General features: G+C 43.3%; 1 protein-coding gene across 1 annotated transcript in view; it reads right to left on the minus strand.

Moving 5' to 3' along the window:
- The window catches only part of LOC121579232 (follistatin-related protein 4-like), a 262,850-nt gene that overhangs the window by 80,460 nt on the left and 160,449 nt on the right, over nucleotides 1–21,941 (minus strand). Inside the window, exons 5-6 of the mRNA XM_041893638.2 lie at nucleotides 15,757–15,947; nucleotides 12,606–12,726 (exon numbers count right to left, since the gene is read on the minus strand). Coding sequence (XP_041749572.2) covers nucleotides 12,606–12,726; nucleotides 15,757–15,947 — 312 coding nt within the window. The remainder of the gene's footprint in view (nucleotides 1–12,605; nucleotides 12,727–15,756; nucleotides 15,948–21,941) is intronic.

Raw genomic sequence — 21,941 nt, forward strand, 5'->3', positions numbered from 1 at the left:
AAGAGTGTGTTTGAAATGTCATCTGAAACCTTCTGACCTTTCATTCACTTCCACTAGTGTTAACCGAGGACAGATCCACTGTGGACTAGTGTTAACTGAGGACAGATCCACTGTGGACTAGTGTTAACTGAGGACAGATCAACTGGAGACAAGTGTTAACCTGAGGACAGATCCAACGTGGACTAATGTTAATCGAGGACAGATCCAATGGAAAGATGCCCTTTAGTGCCACTCTTTAGCGTCAATATTAGGTCTTGCTTTGCTTTGCTTTGATTTGCTTCTTTTCAGAGTGTACAAAACCACAGGGCGCCAGACAGTATCTGGGTTTGAACATGATTTGCAACTTTTCAATTGAATGTCCTTCTGGGTTTTGTTCATAAAACTAGCTAGGAGGATGGTGACAGCTAAGTAAGAGTTGTGCAGTAATGGCCCCATGAGACTTGAAGTACATTTTTCCTGCCTTGGCTTTTAAGGGACAATGAATGGTATTGATGGGGACCTTATAGTGTGTTATGGTATTGATGGGGACCTTATAGTGTGTTATGGTATTGATGGGGACCTTATAGTGTGTTATGGTATTGATGGGGACCTTATAGTGTGTTATGGTATTGATGGGGACCTTATAGTGTGTTATGGTATTGATGGGGACCTTGAGCTAAAATGAGTTTGACACCCCCTAAAATGAGTTTGACACCCCCATGTGGCCCCTGAGCTAAAATGAGTTTGACACCCCTGTTATAGTGTGTTATGGTATTGATGGGGACCTTATAGTGTGTTATGGTATTGATGGGGACCTTATAGTGTGTTATGGTATTGATGGGGACCTTATAGTGTGTTATGGTATTGATGGGGACCTTATAGTGTGTTATGGTATTGATGGGGACCTTATAGTGTGTTATGGTATTGATGGGGACCTTATAGTCATTAAAGATGGATAACGTCATGAAGGTGGTCATCCAAACTGTTAATTTCATCCGATCCAGAAGCCTGAATCACCGTCAGTTTGACAGCCTTCTCAGAGAGAAAGACCACATCTATGGCCTGCCATACCAAACTGAGGTAAGATGGTTAAGCCGAGGTGCTGTGCTGAGGCGTTTCTTTGATTTACGAGAAGAAATTGAACAGTTCATGGAAGAAAAGGGCAAACCAGTGTTAGAATTTCATTCCGCAGAATGGATGCCGGACCTTGCATTTATGGTGGATGTTACAGAGCACCTGAATAACTTGAACGAACAGCTGCAAGGGCGCAACAAAGTTGTCACGCAGTATTATGACAGCATACGTTCTTTCAAGTTGAAGCTGTCATTGTGGGAGACGCAACTTGCCGGTGGTGATGCAACTCACTTCCCCTGTCTGAAAAATGTGTGCGCGACCCAACATGTGGCAGACATGAAGCGGTTCAAAGATAAAATATCGGGACTGTTACGGGAGTTTGAGCAACGCTTTCAGATTTATGTTTATATGTTTTTATGTTGATGTGCTATTGTTTTTAATTGATTTTATTTTATTTGTATATTTAACCTATTCTTGACTCTGTGGTTCTTGCACTTGTTTGGGGAACAGGATTTCATTATTTTTATCTACATTTCTGCCTGAGAAATGACACCCTGATATAGTTCTGTGATCTGTGATATACTTCTGTGAATCACTGAGGCATTGTGTGTTTGTGTGTTCTTTGTCCTCAGAACCTTCAAATAACTTGAGGTGTTTTATGATTAATAGTGATGTTGTGCTTTTGGACACTGTCCTCAGGCTCCAGCTTTATGTTTATATGTTTTTATGTTGATGTGCTATTGTTTTTAATTGATTTTATTTTATTTGTATATTTAACCTATTCTTGACTCTGTGGTTCTTGCACTTGTTTGGGGAACAGGATTTCATTATTTTTATCTACATTTCTGCCTGGGAAATGACACCCTGATATAGTTCTGTGATCTGTGAAACAGTTCTGTTAATCACTGAGGCATTGTGTGTTTGTGTGTTCTTTTTCTTTAGAATTTTCAAATAAACTTGACGTGTTTTATGATTAATAGTGATGTTGTGCTTGTACTATTTTGGACACACTGTCCTCAGGCTCCAGCTTTATGTTGTATGTTGATCGTATTAAAACAAAGAAAACAATCTGAAGTTGTTGTTTTTAAGTTATATATACCATGATTTTTCCGGTCCGGCCCACTTGGGAATAGATTTTCCTCCATGTGGCCCCTGAGCTAAAATGAGTTTGACACCCCTGTTATAGTGTGTTATGGTATTGATGGGGACCTTATAGTGTGTTATGGTATTGGGAATACTGGTTCAAATGTCGGGTATACTAGGACTGAGACTTTAGCAAGCTGCAATAAGAATGCACTACTTTAATCACCAGTCTGATAGAAATAAAGCAACAAAAACAAAACTGTTACGACAACAACAACAAAAACATTTACAGTACTGAAAAAGAGGATGCAGTAACTAAGGTGGTCTTATGGAGTGTTGCAATTAGGTGCAATAAATGCTGTGCCTGGCCAGCTCATAGATCTGTTGCTACACAGATAAAATACTATACTTCAACTGGAGCTAATGAATGCAGTTTCACATTGAGACAAAGTGAGAGCACTTATCTAGCGTTAGGCTCGGGCGGCTCCATCCCACCAAAACAGGCAGACATTTCAGGCAGTCTTTTCAAACAGCTCTTACACTAAAAGGTACATTATCATCATTTTCACAATTTCACAATATTATTCCAACCTCATCATGTAGAAATATACAGTATATAACACAGGATAATCACGTTATTGACTGCACTGGGCTTCTATTCACTTTTGTACAGAAACATAACAAACGTGACTTTGACATTGCAAAATGTAGTGTTTCAAGTTAATTGTTTGGGTTAGTTGCTATGCTAGCATGTTAGACAGCAAGCCTACATTACTAAGCATGCGTTAGGACATTCTAATTAAATAGCACAACGTGTGTCACTGTTAGCAATAGCCTCAGCCGTTAGTGTAAGTCAGTAACCGACATAGGTGTCAGGCCCTAGCTCTTGTCAAGTAGTAGGATGTCAGATCACTGTGAGATCCATAGAGACTTTGGGAGAGGCTGTGGTCATATGTCACTGGCCTTGGGGCAGTTGTCACCCTCACCGCTCCATGGCGACGCTTATCGCAGATGGCAGGGCAGGGGGCCAGACGGTGAGGTGAATACACACAGTCATAGGGACTCTGATGGGAGATAACAGTAAATGGGGGCTGACAATGGTCAGCTGTCCTGATCCATGTGACTGTGCCTTTCCTCACCAGTGGACATTGCTGTATTGCAAGTCACTGCCATGGTCTGTGTGACTGATGCAGAGTCAGGTTGGATTTAAGTGACAATGAATAATCAGTCATCTAACTGATATGACAAGAAGTCTACCTACAGTACACCCTGTCCTGTTTCCTCTAAGGACAGAATGGAAGGAAAAGAACATTCCCTTTCCTCTCAAGCAATATTCACATGTTCAGTTTGACCTAGTCCAAAGTGTTTTTTCAAGAGAGAAATTTTCTTTGTGAAGTATTTTGTAGAGTATAAACTGATGTGGGGTCAGTTAAATAGAACGGTTTATATTGCAATCTCAACTGTGACAAAATTAGAATTCAGTTTAACTTTAACTTCAGTGACGACTCTCGAAATACTGCACTGTGTGCAAGCACCCAACACAGGAATCCCAAAATGATATTGGTGCAATATTTATTTTAAACAATAAATAATCTGTGTAAATCTCTACAGATCCTTTCAAACAGAACACACAAAGCCCACAATTCCTACATTCAAACCAACTAACACGACCGATATAGATTTTTATTGACTGCCAGTCCAGAACAATAAGTCCTTCAGTTCAACATTCCTCTCAATGAGGACAATCGTTAATTTCATGGCTCTCCTTCTTTCAGACTGGTTTTCTTGCAAAGAAGTTCATAACAATGGTTACCTACTGTGTGACATGAAATTATAGCTTTAGTAATTTACCAAGCCATGAGGGCACAGCGTAACATCCTGCCACGATGGGGAAAAAAATACTCAAAGGTTTCTAGAAAAGGACCTGATGAGTTGACTTAAATTGATTAATTGCTTTGAGATCTCTCCTGGAGTCTTGGTTCCTGGAGCAGGAAATCACTGGAAAATAGGTCTAGAAGCCACCAGTCTGCCAGATTATTACATTGCTAATTATCTGACTTGAAAATTCCTATTTTTGCTATTACTTGAAAATGCTTCTTATTATGACTTGAAAATTCGTATTAATTCCTACAAAACCCAGTTGTGGAAAAAGTACCCAATTTTCATACTTGAGTAAAAGTAAAGATACCTTAATAGAAATTGACTCAAGTAAAAGTGAAAGTCACCCAGTAAAATACTACTTGAGTAAAAGTCTAAAAGTATTTTTTTTAAATATACTTAGGTATCAAAATTAAAAGTTAAAAGTATAAATAATTTCAAATTCCTTATATTAAGCAAACCAGACAGAACCATTGTCGTGTTATTTTAATTTACGGATAGCCAGGGGCATGCTCCAACACTCAGACATAATTTACAAACGAAACATTTGTGTTTAGTGTGTCCAGAGGATCAGCTAAGCATTCAAAATGTAATGAGTACTTTTGGGTGTCAGGGAAAATGTATGGAGTAAAAAGTACATTATTTTCTTTAGAAATGTAGTGAAGTAAAAGTAAAAGTTGTCAAAAATATAAATAGTAAAGTAAAGTACAGATACCCCCAAAAACTACTTAAGTAGTACTTTAAAGTATTACACCACTGACAAAACCTTCCTCTGCAATACCTGATTGTAGAGTATAGAGATACCAACATTACCACTTTATCTAAAACAAAAATCAATACCCTGCCTTGCTGTTTCCACAGTTCACATAGAGGTAAGGACAACATTGCAATATGGGCTATGTTTCAACATGGGAGTTCTGTAGGTTGACCTTGATGAACAACACCTCATTGGAAAGCTTGCTCTACCACTGAGCAGGCTAAATGCATGATTTCCTTGAGGCAAAGGCTATGTTGCTAGTAGCCAAGTCAGAGAGACACTGACAGAGTGTCTCTGGAGGCCTGAAGATGTGAGCTGAGTTTGAGAAACAGCCAATACGCTGGAAAATCCACCCAGACTCTCTCTTTCTCTTTCTCCACCTGCATCACTCCGAGCGAGAACCCACACGCTACAAACCTACAAACATTCTACAGTCTATAAACAGGAAATGGCGGCAGGTTAACATTCTGCTCTCTTTTCATGATCGGTCCTTTCAGAACGGAGGCTGTCTCCCAAATGGCACTCTATTCCCTATTCAGTGCACTACTTTTTTACGAAAGGTAGTGCACTATATGTGGTATAGGGTGCCATTTGTGACGCATTGGCAGACAGATTAGTGTTGTTTCCAGCAGATTACCGGGGCCTTGTGCAGGTCTGAGGCTGACCAATACACTGTTTAGCTCTGTAGACCTGGGAAACTCAACAACATGTTCAGCTGGGAGAGAGAGAGGTACAATATGTACAGCATGTGTGGATAGGATGAGTTGTGAAGGCTGCTAGCTAATGGCAGCAGAAACCATATTTTGTCCCAACGCCTCGATCCTGTTAAATTGCTACCAGCGGCAAAATCCCATTGATTAGCTAGCTCGTTTATCGGTGATTCATGGTCATCTCTCTCTCTCTTGCTCTCCCTCTCTCCCTCTCCCTCTCCGTCTCTCCCTCTCCCCCTCCCCCTCCCTCTCTCTCTCTCTCTCTTCCTCCCTCTCCCCCTCCCTCTCTCTCTCTCTCTTCCCCCCTCTCTCTCTCTCTCTCTCTTCCTCCCCTTCTCTCTCTCTCTTCCCCTCTCTCTCTCTCTCTCTCTCTCTCTCTCTCTTCCTCCCTTCTCTCTCTCTCTCTTCCTCTCTCTCTCTCTCTCTCTCTCTCTCTCTCTCTCTCTCCCTCTTCCTCCCCTTCTCTCTCTCTCTTCCTCTCTCTCTCTCTCTCTCTCTCTCTCTCTCTCTCTCTCTCTCTTCCTCCCCCTCTCTCTCTCTCTCTCGCTCTTCCTCTCTCTCTCTCGCTCTTCCTCTCTCTCTCCCTCTCTCTCGCTCTTTCTCTCTCTCTTCCTCCCCCTCTCTCTCCTGCTCTCCCCCTCTCTCTCTTTTCCTCTCTCTCTCTCTTTGATATGATATAACCCAGGTGTAGTGTTTGTCAGTTCAGCCAAGGACACCAGGCAGTGATGTTTCTCTGCAGAGTTGTTATAGACAGCCAGACATCTCTGCAGAGCACCGCATAATATAATCACCATTAACTTAACATACCAGGTAATAGTTGAGTGTCGTGATTTTTCCCAAAAAATGTAATCCATTTTTATTGAATGCATGAACAAAAATGTCAATCTTAACATAGACATTTCTGAATCAAAAAAGTGTATTCACTCAATGGAATTGGTTTTCTAACATAAGAGATTTTCCTAAATGACAACAAGTCCTCATTGCAGTTATGTGTTTTTGCCATCAAATACTATTTGACGTGGGATAACGTTTACAGAGAACTTACTCAAGCAATACAATAACAATTAACACAAATATCTTTGTTGTATCACACTCTTTCAAAAGGCGTTTTTTCTAAGATGTTTTCTTATTTCTTTATCTCCTTTGTTCCAGGGAAACGTTGTCTAAGCTGATGGTGAGAGGAGGGTGTCCAGCTCTCCACAACAGATTTGGCTGATCAGAGGAACACTTTCTCTGGGTCTGACTCTCTTCTCTAGGGGAGGGGGGGATGTAGGGGGGGGACACTCAACTCAACTCCCAGACACACTTGTTTGAAGTTGCAGGGGGAGCATTGAATATTGAATTATTTCCTCGCTGGAGCGAGAGTTGGAGGGAGATTTAAAAGAAGACAACATGCTGTGCAGCTAACAGCCGGGGGCCTCTGTGTGTGAATAATGGTGTGACGGTTCCCAAGGACTGCTGCCGCAATTTGATGGTGGAAAAACAACGAGATGGCGAGGAGGACGGAGCAGTAGAGGATTCTGGGTGTACAGGGGTTAGAGATTTGGCCCGAGCCATTCCACAGGACACGATGATACGCATCTCTCCGCTTAATTAGAGAATAACTATTGAAGGGGTGAAATTAAAAGAGTTGAAATGAAAGAGAACGAGAAATGGGAGGATTATCCTCCAGTAATTATCATAGATATTAGATGACTCGTAGCACAACGGCTCTCCAGTTAGAGTTCACCTTTTTAATGATCAAGTGACTCACTGATGATGTTGAAAATAGGACATATTATAATATACATTAACTTAACTAAGTGTTTTCTGTCAGATCTTGTACTACATTTTCCCCAGCTGAGAGTCTTCTATTCAAACTCAAGGATTGGACTTCAGATTGGAGATTATCAGTGAAAAGTGAGTTGTCATGTAGAAGAAAAGAAAGCCAAAAATTCTCTCTGTGAACTCTTCCGGAAGTCGTTTTATTAGACAATTATTTTGGCTGGCAAACATTAATGATCTTCCAACATTTCCCTGTAATTGTTTGATCTGACAGCGAACTGCTGAAACACTAATGCATAACTTTTTGATCTCATTTCTAGATTTATATTGCTGTCTGTGTAAACAAGTGGATAATAATTATGCCAGCCTAACAAGGATATGGATCTTATTTGCATTATACTGCTCTGCAATATCATTTGACATATGCTTGGATGTTTCTATTGTAAAAAGAAAAAACCCTGTGGTATTTTACAGTGTTCAAGATGTTGGCTCATATTTTGTATTTGACATTTGATATTTATTGAAGCCCCTTCAAGTCTCCCTGTACGGACATCTTTAGCTTCTTCATCCAGACACCCATTGTACCTGTACAATGAAATGTGCAGTTTAGGCTCAGTGTAACAGACAACTTAATTAGCGTAAACACTTTCCTTCTGTACTGTCCTCCTCTTCTCCTCTCGTCTTCTCTATAGGGAGATGGCTGCATTGTTAAGTGCCTCACGAAAGAGATTATTCCAAGATTACAGAGGCACCTACAGTTGCCATGGAGACTCACTTCGCTTGTCTCAAGGTGGTATGCAGAACACTGGAATCCACTGGCTTTTTGTCGTTCGCCATCTGACCGTTGGCAGTATTTAAGGGGCTGTACAGGGAAACTGTAAAACTGTGGACGTGTGGAGGAAGAGATGTGATGACAGGACATTCTCTGTTTCTGTCAAACTCAGGGTCAGAGACGGGTATTAAGGGCTAACACAGCAAACCAACAAAACATAATTACCCCAGGGCACAGCTGACACAATGAATATGCCGGAAACCATAAAAATACTGTATTGGCAATTAGCCGTGAAGAACATGGAGTCATCGTAATGAGCCTTCAAATAAAACACCAATGTGGAACAGAGAGGAGCTGGAGGAGAGGAGAGGAGCCAACCTGGGAGGTAGACAGGTGGAATAGACCTTTAGTATAGTTATCTAAAGTCACTCTCTCCTATGCTTAGCTAGCAATATTCCACCACTCACTGCATGCTACAACTTCCTGTGTGGGTTATTTCTTGGACAATGACATGAAGATAGGATCGAGGTTGTCTACAGTTGCCATTTATAATGTTAATGTAGGCTGTTTTTCACTAACTGGGAAAGTCAGAGAGAAAAAACTATAAAAGATGTGCTGCGGACGCTCTCCGGTGACGGACATAAGCTTTGTCTTTCTACGGGTGGGTTTAATTGACTGTGTCTTTGCTAATGTAGTAATTTGCATCCCTTGGAGATCTGCGATCTCCTTGTGATAAGCGTAACCTTCTTATTGCCTGTGTAATCTTCCCCTGTGGAGCATATACATCACACACAGACAGGGGACTGGCGCGCGTCGCTCTTCCTGACTTTCACACAGACAGGGGACTGGCGCGCGTCGCTCTTCCTGACTTCCACACAGACAGGGGACTGGCGCGCGTCGCTCTTCCTGACTTTCACACAGACAGGGGACTGGCGCGCGTCGCTCTTCCTGACTTTCACACAGACAGGGGACTGGCGCGCGTCGCTCTTCCTGACTTCCACACAGACAGGGGACTGGCGCGCGTCGCTCTTCCTGACTTTCACACAGACAGGGGACTGGCGCGCGTCGCTCTTCCTGACTTCCACACAGACAGGGGACTGGCGCGCGTCGCTCTTCCTGACTTTCACACAGACAGGGGACTGGTGCGTGTCGCTCTTCCTGACCTTCACACAGACACAGTCAGCCCCCCCCCCCCACCGCAAACCCTGCACCTCAGCACATTCCACCACACACACACACATACACACACTATTTCCAACCAATTACACTTGTCTCCCCTCATTTACCCTCTTTTCCCCCTCTCTCCTCCTCACCCTGACCCCTCTCTCCTCCCCCTGACCCATTTGTCCTCCTCCCCCGACCCCTCTGTCCTCTGTCCTCCTTCCCCTGACCCCTCTGTCCTCCTCCCCCTGACCCCTCTGTCCTCCTCCCCCTGACCCCTCTGTCCTCCTCCCCCTGACCCCTCTGTCCTCTGTCCTCCTTCCCCCTCTCTCCTCCCCCTGACCCCTCTGTCCTCCTCCCCCTGACCCCTCTCTCCTCCTCCCCCTGACCCCTCTCTCCTCCTCCCCCTGACCCCTCTGTCCTCTGTCCTCCTTCCCCTGCCCCCTCTGTCCTCCTCCCCCGACCCCTCTGTCCTCCTCCCCCTGACCCCTCTGTCCTCCTCCCCCTGACCCCTCTGTCCTCCTCCCCCTGACCCCTCTGTCCTCCTCCCCCTGACCCCTCTGTCCTCCTCCCCTGACCCCTCTCTCCTCCTCCCCCTGACCCCTCTGTCCCCTCCCTGACCCCTCTCTCCTCCTTCCCTGTCTCCACCACATTCTGTTTCAGCCACTTGATTAATTAAGCAGATCTGCTGACGTGCCTGCCAGCGCAGCTCAGCATTTCTTTATAATTCCACTATTAACGGCAACCATAAAAATCAAATAGACTCCCAGCGAAGGGAGCTCTGGGCACAATGCCTCTAACTCTCCTCCCTCGTATTGCATCGTTTTTCCTCTCCTCTCTTTTCTTCTCTTCTCCTCTCTGGCCGTGACCCCACTCTCCGAGGGAGTCTCAGGAGGAGTTGGGATATGCAAGAAATAATAATCTAATTAATACAAGTGTGAAATACAACTAATATAAGCACCACCCACAATAGAGAAATACTGCACGCACAGAGTCAGTATACTCTGTATACCTTTATCTCAGCTCCACCATAGGCACTGCGGCAGAGACGACAACTATTCGACGGCCATCATATTCTGATTTGTGAAGAACAAGAGGTATTTTCTTCCTTTGGCTGAGTCGAGCTTTCCAAACTTTCCATCATTTATCATGAATACTACTTTCCAACATTTCGTTAAGTACTCATTAGGCAAAAATTCAAGCAGATACTTTTCTGACTGAAAAATGGTCTGTGATTATAACTGTACAGTTATAGCATGAAGGGAACTGGGCATTTATTCAAAACCCTCCTGACAGACCAGGGCAAAGGCTAAAGCAACAAGATACTGGAGACAGAAGAAAATAAACAACAATGCTATGCTGAACTGTCAGATGCCTAAGTAGACAAAGTAGATAAATGCAAATGCCATCATTTCCTGAGGGGGGTTTCTAAAGCCCAATACCATCACTTCCTGAGGGGGTTTCTAAAGCCAAATACCATCACTTCCTGAGGGGGTTTCTAAAGCCAAATACCATCACTTCCTGAGGGGGTTTCTAAAGCCAAATACCATCACTTCCTGAGGAGGTTTCTAAAGCCAAATACCATCACTTCCTGAGGGGGGTTTCTAAAGCCAAATACCATCACTTCCTGAGGGGGTTTCTAAAGCCAAATACCATCACTTCCTGAGGGGGTTTCTAAAGCCAAATACCATCACTTCCTGAGGGGGTTTCTAAAGCCAAATACCATCACTTCCTGAGGGGGTTTCTAAAGCCAAATACCATCACTTCCTGAGGGGTTTCTAAAGCCAAATACCATCACTTCCTGAGGAGGTTTCTAAAGCCAAATACCATCACTTCCTGAGGGGGTTTTCTAAAGCCAAATACCATCACTTCCTGAGGGGTTTCTAAAGCCAAATACCATCACTTCCTGAGGGGGTTTCTAAAGCCAAACACCATCACTTCCTGAGGGGGTTTCTAAAGCCAAACACCATCACTTCCTGTGGGTGGTTTCTAAAGCCAAACACCATCACTTCCTGAGGGGGTTTCTAAAGCCAATAACTATCACTTCCTGAGGGGGTTCTATAGCCAAATACCATCACTTCCTGAGGGGGTTTCTAGAGCCAAATACCATCACTTCCTGAGGGGGTTTCTAGAGCCAAATACCATCACTTCCTGAGGGGGTTTCTAGAGCCAAATACCATCACTTCCTGAGGGGGTTTCTAGAGCCAAATACCATCACTTCCTGAGGGGGTTTCTAAAGCCAAACTGAACTCCATGAAGAAAAAAATATCCAAGCTTTGGAATGGAATTTGTCTGCCTGCTATGGAACAGAACCCTCTCCCTACACAACAGCATCTGCAGAACGGGGCTCTTACCGGTGAATGTCATTGCCCAGTGTATCTACCAAGCATGGCATCCGCAGGAAGAGCTTATGTGGAAACACCTGAGCTCCCTGGCATCTCGACTTCATTTTCCTCTCACAAGGGAGAACAACTCATCGCAGGAACATCCATCCATAGCATATAAGCCATAACACCAGATGAGCCTCCACTTAATAAAAAGTCCCACTCCTTGTTTTAGTCTTATGCAGCACATCAGCCTTGAACAATGTCTGATCAATTACATGTTTTATTAGTCCCAACCCTCTCCTTCACCTCCCTGTTAAACATCAGTTATACCCTCCTCAAAACAGACCCACCGCCAGCCATGCTCACAGCCCATCTGGAGGCTAAAAGCAAAGTAACTGTATAATGACAACAATGATTACACTAAAACCCAATTATTACTACTGTATGGTTAATGACTGTTGAGGCTTAATGGACCTGTGTTTTTGCCCCGATTGCGAAAGCCTTCAAAATTGTCCCACGCCATCTACTGCTAACGGCCTGATTATCGGCTTTGTCCAATTGGGTGGACCGTCCATTTCAGTCTGGCCTGTCCATTTTGGGGCTCGGATTGCATATTTTCTTTCTAATCACACTGGCTAAAATGTATGGGAGAGAGAGAAGGGGTTGGGGGTGTAGAGATGGCCTCTCAGAGGTAACGCAACCCCAGTCATAGGGTGGCTTTGCCATCGTCTGTTCCAGCCCAAATCCGAACTGCCATTATTGTCTGTGTGATTAGGCTTTATTAGGCCTGATGACCAGGTGCTCTCAGCCATGGCTCAGCACAGCTCAGAGGCCCATAATGAGGCCTGGCCTGGCGAACAGGGCAGAGGATTGCCGGATTGCTGCGTAGCCTGAGCCAGGTTTATCTGGACTGATCCGGTCTTATCCTGATGGGGTGGCCTGAGAGAGGGGGAGAGAGAAAGAGAGAGAAAGAGAGAGAGCGAGAGAGAGAGAGAGCGAGAGAGAGAGAGAGAGAGAGAGAGAGAGAGAGAGAGAGAGAGAGAGAGAGAGAGAGAGAGAGATTGAGAGGGAGGGAGAAGGGGATTTAAAGCTGGACTTACGAAAAGCAGTGTAGAACTCGTGCAGAGTGAGGTGTCCGTCGTTGTTGTAATCATCGTAGCGGAGCAGGTCCTGCATGGTGCACTCCAGCAGACTGTCCTCCAGGTGCTCCTTCATAGAGATCTGGACAGGAGGATGGACACCATAGCATTACAATTATTATATTCTATTTTACATTTAAGTCATTTAGCAGACGCTCTTATCCAGAGCGACTTACAAATTGGTGCATTCAACTTAGGATAGCCAGTGGGACAACCACATCTTGATCACAGTAAGTACACTTCTTCAAACAAGCAGCTGTGAGCAAAGTCAGTGCAATCAGGGACAACTACATCTCGATCACAATAAGTACATTCTATGATTCACATTCTAGTTCTGGATATAAACCATGTGACCAAATCAGATATAACAACTGTCTTCCTTCATTCACTTAACGGTCTTCCTTCTTCTCTTAACCTTTATTTTAGTCTTGTTCTACCCTCCATGTTTAATTCCCTTTGGGAAAAGAACAGGTACAAACTATGCACTTGGTGAGTCTTAAATCTGGCCCCATTCTGTACCCTCTATAGACGGAAGAAGAACCAGTGCGTAGAGGAAGTGGAATACTGCTTTACACACAGACAGAACTGATGATGACATTTAGTGACATTTCTTTCTGTTTCTTTCATGTCTCTGATCTTGGATGGATATCTGCCTAAAACAGAATTTATAAATGTTAAAAATTGAAATGTCTCTTTAAAGATATCCTGGCTATGTGTCAAGATGAATAACTGCCAACCATGATTTGATCAGATCTTCAATCAGATCTTTAAAAATGCTGAGATGCGAGAAATAGTTGTTAATGTATTCCACGTCGAGCCTGTCTCCTCAAAGTATAAAAGTGCAAAGGCTGTGTACCAAACGGCACTCTGTTCCCTACATAGATACAAAAGTACTATTAAATAGGGAATAAGGTGCTAATTATTTAATGGGACAAAGAGTGATTTTTTTTTTTTAAAGATCACAAACCTACACACTGCTTTAATATAGAAAGTCACACATACCATCCTTATTTGCAGAGGCTCACCCAAATGTTAAAGCAAAGTTGTTATTCTAACTGAAAATAAATAAGCTTTTCCGTTTTGTTCAATATAGTATATATAGTGTTTTTGGAAAGTATTCAGACCCCTTGACTTTTTTCACATTTTCTTACGTTACGGCCTTATTCTAAAATTGATTAAGAAAACAAAATTCTCATCAATCTACACACAATACCCCATAATGACAAAGTGAAAACAGGTTTGTAGAAATGTATGCAATTTTATTAAATATAAAAAACAGAAATACCTTATTTACATAAGTATTCAGACCCTTTGTTATGAGACTCAAAATTGAGCTCAGGTGCATCCTGTTTCCATTGATCATCCTTGAGATGTTTCTACAACTTGATTGGAGTCCACCTGTGGCGTGTAGCTCAGTTGGTAGAGCATGGCACGTGCAATGCCAGGGTTGTGGGTCCGATTCCCACGGGGGGCCAGTATGAAAAAATGTATGCACTCACTAACTGTAAGTCGCTCTGGATAAGAGCGTCTGCTAAATGACTAAAATGTAAAACATTTAAATTCCATTGATCGGACATGATTTGGAAAGGCACACACCTGTATATATAAGGTCCCACAGTTGACAGTGCATGTCAGAGCAAAAACCAAGCCATGAGGTTGAAGGAATTGTCTGTAGAGCTCCGAGACAGGATTGTGTCGAGGCACAGATATGGGGAAGGGTACTGCATTGAAGGTCCCCAAGAACACAGTGGCCTCCATCATTCTTAAATGGAAGAAGTTTGGAACCACCAAGACTCTTCCTAGAGCTGGCCGCCTGGCCAAACTGAGCAATCGGGGGAGAAGGGCCTTGGTCAGGGAGGTGACCAAGGACCCGATGGTCTCTCTGACAGAGCTCCAGAGTTCCTCTGTGGAGATGGGTGAACCTTCCAGAAGGACAACCATCTCTGCAGCACTCCACCAATCAGGCCTTTATGGTAGAGTGGCCAGACGGAAGCCACTCCTCAGGAAAAGGCACATGACAGCCCGCTTGGAGTTTGCTAAAAGGCACCTAAAGGACTCTCAGACCATGAGAAACAAGATTGTCTGGTCTGATGAAACCAAGATTGAACTCTTTGGCCTGAATGCCAAGCATCACATCTGGAGGAAACCTGGCACCATCCCTACGGTGAACTATGGTGGTGGCAGCATCATGCTGTGGGGATGTTTTTCAGCGACAGGGAAGGGGAGACTAGTCAGGATCGAGGGAAAGATGAATGGAAAGTACAAAGTACAGAGAGATCCTTGATGAAAACTTGCTCCAGAGTGCTCAGGACCTCAGACTGGGGCGAAGGTTCACCTTCCAACAGGACAACGACCCTAATCCCACAGTCAAGACAACGCAGGAGTGGCTTCGGACTTGAACCCGATCAAACATCTCTGGAGAGACCTGAATATAGCTGTGCAGCGACGCTCCCCATCCAACCTGACAGAGCTTGAGAGGATCTGCAGAGAAGAATGGGAGAAACTCCCCAAATACAGGTGTGCCAAGCTTGTAGCGTCATACCCAAGAAAACTCGAGGCTGTAATCGCTGCCAAAGGTGGTTCAATAAAGTACTCAGTAAACGGTCTGAATACTTATGTATTTTTTATATATTAGCAAAAATGTCTAAACATGTTTTCGCTTTGTCATTGTGGGGTATTGTGTGTAGATTGATGAGTAAAGCTGTAACGTAACAAAATGTGGAAAAAGTGAAGGGGTCTGAATACTTTCCGAATGCACTGTAGGCTATGATCACCTACAGATCACCTACTCATTGGTCTAAAACATTTCCACAGGTCTCAATTTGAATTATGCCATTATCATTTTGCAATTAATTTTGAACGATAGCATTGCGTTGATCGAGAACAAGAGGTTCACCCTAAACTTTCTCAAAGAAAGGTAATTAACTCTAACTAAGGTTTGTTTCATTAAGTAGGCTGAACTGGTCCCATTGGGCCCTGGTCAAAAGTAGTGCACTATATAGAGAATAGTAGAAGTACTATCACCCATGGGTGGAGATTCATCCAAAAACACCAGTCAGTGTGGCTCTGATGATGATGCCCACCGTTATCCAACTCTCAGAGAAGTACCCACCTGTGCCAGTTCGTCACTGCCCAGACGGCCATCCCGGTCCACGTCCAGGTACTTAAACATGGTGTCCACCAGGGCTCTCTTCTGGTCCATGTCTCTCAACATGTTCTTGTCCCCTCCGTTCAGGCCTTTAGGCTGCATATCCAGCAGCATACTCTTCAGCTTGTTGTACTCTGCCATGGTGCACGTGTCCCCTATAAAAACACAACACAGACTTTCAATTAACCTCATTACGTTTTAATGACCTTACTGCTGCAGGACTAATTGACTTTGGAGGATGGTTAAGTGTGTAAGAGTGAGTGTATTAAATGTGTGTGTGTGTGTGTGTGCGCGTGTGTGTGCGCAAGCTTGCTTTTGTACGAGTTGCAGTGTGCCTATGTATCTGCTTGCATAATATGTTTGACAGTGTTTCCGCACAGGGGGTCCAATTAATTCTATTTCATCCTCCAATCCACATGAAAACAAAAGGTAAACATCCTCATTGAGATACTTTAGATGGTTTTGTCCACTTGCTGAGGGATTAACATGTTTCAGCATCAAATCCTGCCTGGTTTGTCTCCTAGCCCCCTGATGAATATGTACAGAAGAATGGAGGAGCCTAGATTAACCAAGTGAAGCTGAGAATGTGTTTATTCCTTACTTAAAGTTATGCAAACACAGGCCACCCGCTGCGTGCCTCTTTAGGACTTGATATGAATGGAGAGCATCACTCTGCTCCCCCTTCCCTCCTCAGCCCTCCACCAACTCAACTGCCTGTGATAGTTGACAGGAGGTTGGAGGGGTGCCTGTGTATCTCTGCCAAGTGATGAGCGCACAAAATATTAAAAGCTCATTGATATGGTCATTAGAAAATGTCCCCTGATCGCTGCAAAGAGCCATACCCCCTCCGGCGAGGAACAGAGATGGATTGTAATGCCTAATTCAGATTACAAACTGGGTGGTTCGAGCCCTGAATGCTGATTGGCTGACAAAACATTTATTTTTACTGCTCTACTTCCATTGGTAATCAGTTTATAATAGCAACCCTCAGGGGTTGTGGTACATGGCCAATATACCACGGCTAAGGGCTGTGTCCAGGCACTCCGCCTTGCCTAAGATCCACCCTTAGCCGTGGTATATTACCATATACCACACCCCCTCGGGCCTAATTGCTTAAGTAGACTTCAACATTAGTAAAGGACAGCAAATACATTCTAAATAGAACGGTGTACAAGACACAGACGTCCAGACCGACCAGCCTGCAGCCCCCCTGGTTCCCCCACCGCAGTACTGACTCCCTAACATCATATCCGTTAACCATCCTGTCACTCCTACAAGCTCATCAAGAGTTCTGTTAACGGGATAATCTGCAGTTGCTACATCCATTTTTGGACTTATAAATTAATGATATGTACCCATTGATTCTTGAATAATCTAACTTAGAAATGCCTCATTAGCTTAGTTCAGCTGTCGTACCCCATCAGAACCCAAAATATAACCGTGTTTTACTTCAATGTTTGTAAACAAAGTAAATATAAACAAACACTATATATCCTCAAAACATGGTTAAAACTATACTTTTTATATAATTGATGGTCAGTCCTTACATCCATAGCTCTGTCTATGAATTTGAGAGTGATTACATTTCTCCAGCCCCATCCCTCAGCTTTTTACCGGCAACTGCTAATTACCGCTTAAGGCTCTAGAAGGGGGAAATGTCTCCTACATTGCTTTTTGGTGACTCACGGAGGCCTGATGACTAAATGATGTTCCTTTCTCTTCAGCAACATCACACTTACATGCTTCATGAGTTTTTAGCACATTTCTTCAGGACTTGACCGACCCAAACAAGCCAGACCTTTCGGGCCCTATTTTGCCTTCCCTGTATTGTCTGTTTGAGTGAAACTTGTGCCGTTGAAAAGACCCGCCACTGGCTCTGCTCTGGTGCTATCCATTAGCATGACATGGGGTCCTTTCTCCTCTCCTGCATTCAGTGGCTGATCAATCATTGATGAACCTGCCATGAAGATGGGGAGGGATTCCATTTTCAAGTTTTCAAATCTGGTAATGAAGTACATCTATCAAGGTGGCGGTGTGAGGAGAAAGGTCAATGGTGATACGGGATAAATTGTTATGACACGCCATTAATCCAGGATCCTCAATTATCTCCTCGCTTTTTTCGGGGAATAGATCTCATGACCTTTCACAGACAACCGGCCATCCGCAGTAGCAACATGCAAGCGGCAATCACGTCAAGGTCTCGGCTAAATCCCTGTTCAATGTTATTCCTTCTGGGGGGGATGGAGCGTGCCACGGATCAGACACCAGGGATCATCACATAGTCAGTCATTATCGCTGCTTTCAAAGGACATGAAAATGAAGGACTGCAAACCAGAGATTTACATTGTTTTCTTCATCCAATTGTTGAGATGAATGTCCTTATTTTCCCCAGTGATACTCAGTGATGTCCCCTGGATGTCCTAGCAATAAGTCTTTCTCATTCTGCTGAACCCAGCAGCTGAGAAATCCGACGATCTTACAGTATATCCTCCTGTCGCTGAAGTTGTACTGTACTTGGGGCTGAAATTCACTTTACTGCCTGTTTGAAATGTTAGCTGCCTAAGTGAGCGATCCGAACCTGATGTCCATGTCCGGGAGACAACACCCAGTGCAATTCTGCTGTTCAACCGACAACAACCTCAAAGTTCCCTTTTTCTAAATGTCAGGAAGAAAAAGAAAAAAGGAGCCACCATGTTGCTATAGGAACAATGTGTGAACTGATAAACATACAGGATAAATTAGGATACATAAACTGGGTGGTTCAAGCCCCGAATGCTGATTACCATTCAGGGCTCGTATCCAGGCGCTCCGCGTTGCGTCGTGCTTAAGGACAGCCCTTAGCCGTGGTATATTGGTCATATACCACACCCCCTCTGGCCTTATTGCTTAAATATATAGCGCAGATACACTGAACAAAAGAAGAGAGTATCTGACCTAACTATTAAAAATGACAAAAAATAATCTAATTCAATTGAAAGAGTAGGTGTCTGAAGGCCACCATATATCTGTTCCGATTCTGAAGTATCAGATACAAGCGAGTAAAAGCATGTTCTAATACATCAGCTGATGGAACCTTACTACAATGCCTCAAGGGCGTGAGCAGTGCTCCTGTTTGATTTATGATGGCTTGACCTCCATGGGCTGAGATGATTGGCTTATTTATCGCCATGCCGTCTGTGTCCTGCTAATGCAGAAAGATTGACTTCCCTCTTGGGTAATTATGGATATGATAGATACTTTCCCCACTCCACTTGAGCGACATCAGGTCGGAAGTCATCGTCTTCGTCCTAAATGGCACCCTTTTCCCTATGTGGTGCGCTACTTTTGACCAGAGCTCTATGGATAGGGAATAGGGTGCCATTTGGGATGCAGACAGTGAATCAAAGCCTGGCCAGGGGTCCTTTGAAGGTTATATGTTGCATGGACATTGCCCTCATTGAGACATGAGCCAATGAAATACTTGCCCGCTTAATTTAGACATACGTCCTCACAGTGATAGCCTATAACTATCGCCTAAAGCCAACTAAAGTAGCCTGCGATGCAGCATCTAACGGCAGCCACATACTGTACTGTAAGACAAAAAACTCTACTTCTGTTCTCAATCTGCCAGGGTAAATAAAGTACAAGTAGTCAAAAGACAAATCAACAACACAGAGACCATTCCAAAACCCCATCTCTCTTTTCAGCCAAACTCAACAAATACAACATCTATGCTGTCACAAATCTGGAAGAATGTGACTAGTGAAATGGGAATGTTTGCCATTAGAGCTCTGCCAAGGGGAAACTATAGCTTTTGTTTTGTGGAATCAGTGTTTATTACAAGAGCAAGCCGGAAGGAATGGCAAGCTACATAAGAGAAACAATCAATGTTCCAAAGCACGTCTTGAGATCCCAGTCTTCATATTGTTTAAGTGGTGGATGTGGCATGGTGTCATGCATTATCTATTGCTATTGACAGAATGCCTCAGAATTCACCTAGCTCAATACCTCAACCACATAAAGCCTATTTTCTCAAATTTTCACCAGCTGATAGATGTTTACTTCTATTGGCGTTTGTTGAATTAATCCATGCTCTGAAAAATGAATAATCTCCCAATAGCAATGCCATGTTGGATAGCAAGATGCCCAGCAACTCTCAACTTGGACAGTTTAATCTCTAGTGATAGCTCAGGGATAGTATATCATAGTAGACTGTTTTTAGATCAGTGCCATTGATTCTGATGACAGTAGTTTAACAGCCATTGAGAAGTAATCTCAATCGTTCTCCCAACATTTTTGTCATGTCTCACATTTCCAAATGATGCCATTAGATTAGCTGAGTAAAGACATCCAGTCTCCCCCCATACGTACTGCAGTCAGGATGTGTGTGTGCTTGGCAAACATGATCTGACTCACTGCACCTTGGGACAGGCTAAATGAGAACTTATTGCAACATGAGAGGTATTGGCAGAGCAGTGAAGGAGAAATACTGTAGGAGGACTGATATGGAAACCTTCAGTGCTCAAACCGCACATCGGTACTATGTATGGTAGCTGCACCTCCCTCTCTGTCTCTGCATTCTCCCAGTTTTAAATTACATGGGTATATCATATTTTGTAGAGTCCGGATCAATAGTTATCCAGATTTAAGGCCAAGTAACACCCCTGTCCAACTTCAAAGATCAAAATGAAGCTTAGGAGATATAAGACAGGAATATGTCTCAATCTTCACATGGCTGAACACCAGTACTTGGTAATCCTGAATTGGGATCATCTAATATGTGTGGACAAACCATCACTTCCCACTGGGCACACCATGTCATTTCAATATAGATAATTGTATAATATTTGGTTGAGACGTTGATCAATGAGATTACAACCTACAGTTGAAGTTGGAAGTTTACATACACCTTAGCCAAATACATTTAAACTCTGTTTTTCCAAATTCCTGACATTTAATCCTAGTAAAAATTCCCGGTCTTAGGTCAGTTAGGATCACCACTTTATTTTAAGAATGTGAAATGTCATAATAATAGTAGAGAGAATGATTTATTTCAGCTTTTATTTATTTCATCACATTCCCAGTGGGTCAGAAGTTTACATACGCTCAATTAGTATTTGGTAGCATTGTCTTTAAATTGTTTAACTTGGGTCAAACGTTTCGGGTAATCTTCCACAAGCTTCACACAATAAGTTGGGTGAATTTTGGACCATTCCTCCTGACAGAGCTGGTGCAACTGAGTCAGGTTTGTAGGCCTCCTTGCTCGCACACGCTTTTTCAGTTCTGCACACACATTTTCTATAGGATTGAGGTCAGGGCTTTGTGATGGCCACTCCAATACCTTGACTTTGTTGTCCTTAAGCCATTTTGCCACAACTTTGGAAGTATGCTTGGGGTCATTGTCCATTTGGAAGACCCATTTGCGACCAAAATGTAACTTCCTGACTGATGTCTTGAGATGTTGCTTCAATATATTCCTTCCTCATGATGCCATCTATTTTGTGAAATGCACCAGTCCCTCCTACAGCAAAGCACCCCCACAGCATGATGCTGCCACCGCTGTGCTTCTTCGGCTTGTAAGCCTTCCCCTTTTTCCTCCAAACATAACGATGGTCATTATGGCCAAACAGTTCTATTTTTGTTTCATCAGACCAGAGGACAGTTCTCCAAAAAGTACGATCTTTGTCCCCATGTGCAGTTGCAAACCGTAGTCTAGCTTTTTTATGGCGGTTTTGGCGCAGTGGCTTCTTCCTATCTGACCTATGTCGATATAGGACTTGTTTTACTGTGGATATACAGTGGGGGAAAAAGTATTTAGTCAGGCACCAATTGTGCAAGTTCTCCCACTTAAAAAGATGAGAGAGGCCTGTAATTTTCATCATAGGTACACGTCAACTATGACAGACAAATTGAGAAAAAAAATCCAGAAAATCACATTGTAGGATTTTTAATGAATTTATTTGCAAATTATGGTGGAAAATAAGTATTTGGTCACCTACAAACAAGCAAGATTTCTGGCTCTCACAGACCTGTAACTTCTTCTTTAAGAGGCTCCTCTGTCCTCCACTCGTTACCTGTATTAATGGCACCTGTTTGAACTTGTTATCAGTATAAAAGACACCTGTCCACAACCTCAAACAGTCCCACTCCAAACTCCACTATGGCCAAGA

The sequence above is a fragment of the Coregonus clupeaformis genome, chromosome 13 (genome assembly GCF_020615455.1).
Source record: "Coregonus clupeaformis isolate EN_2021a chromosome 13, ASM2061545v1, whole genome shotgun sequence".
Lineage (NCBI taxonomy): Eukaryota > Metazoa > Chordata > Actinopteri > Salmoniformes > Salmonidae > Coregonus > Coregonus clupeaformis.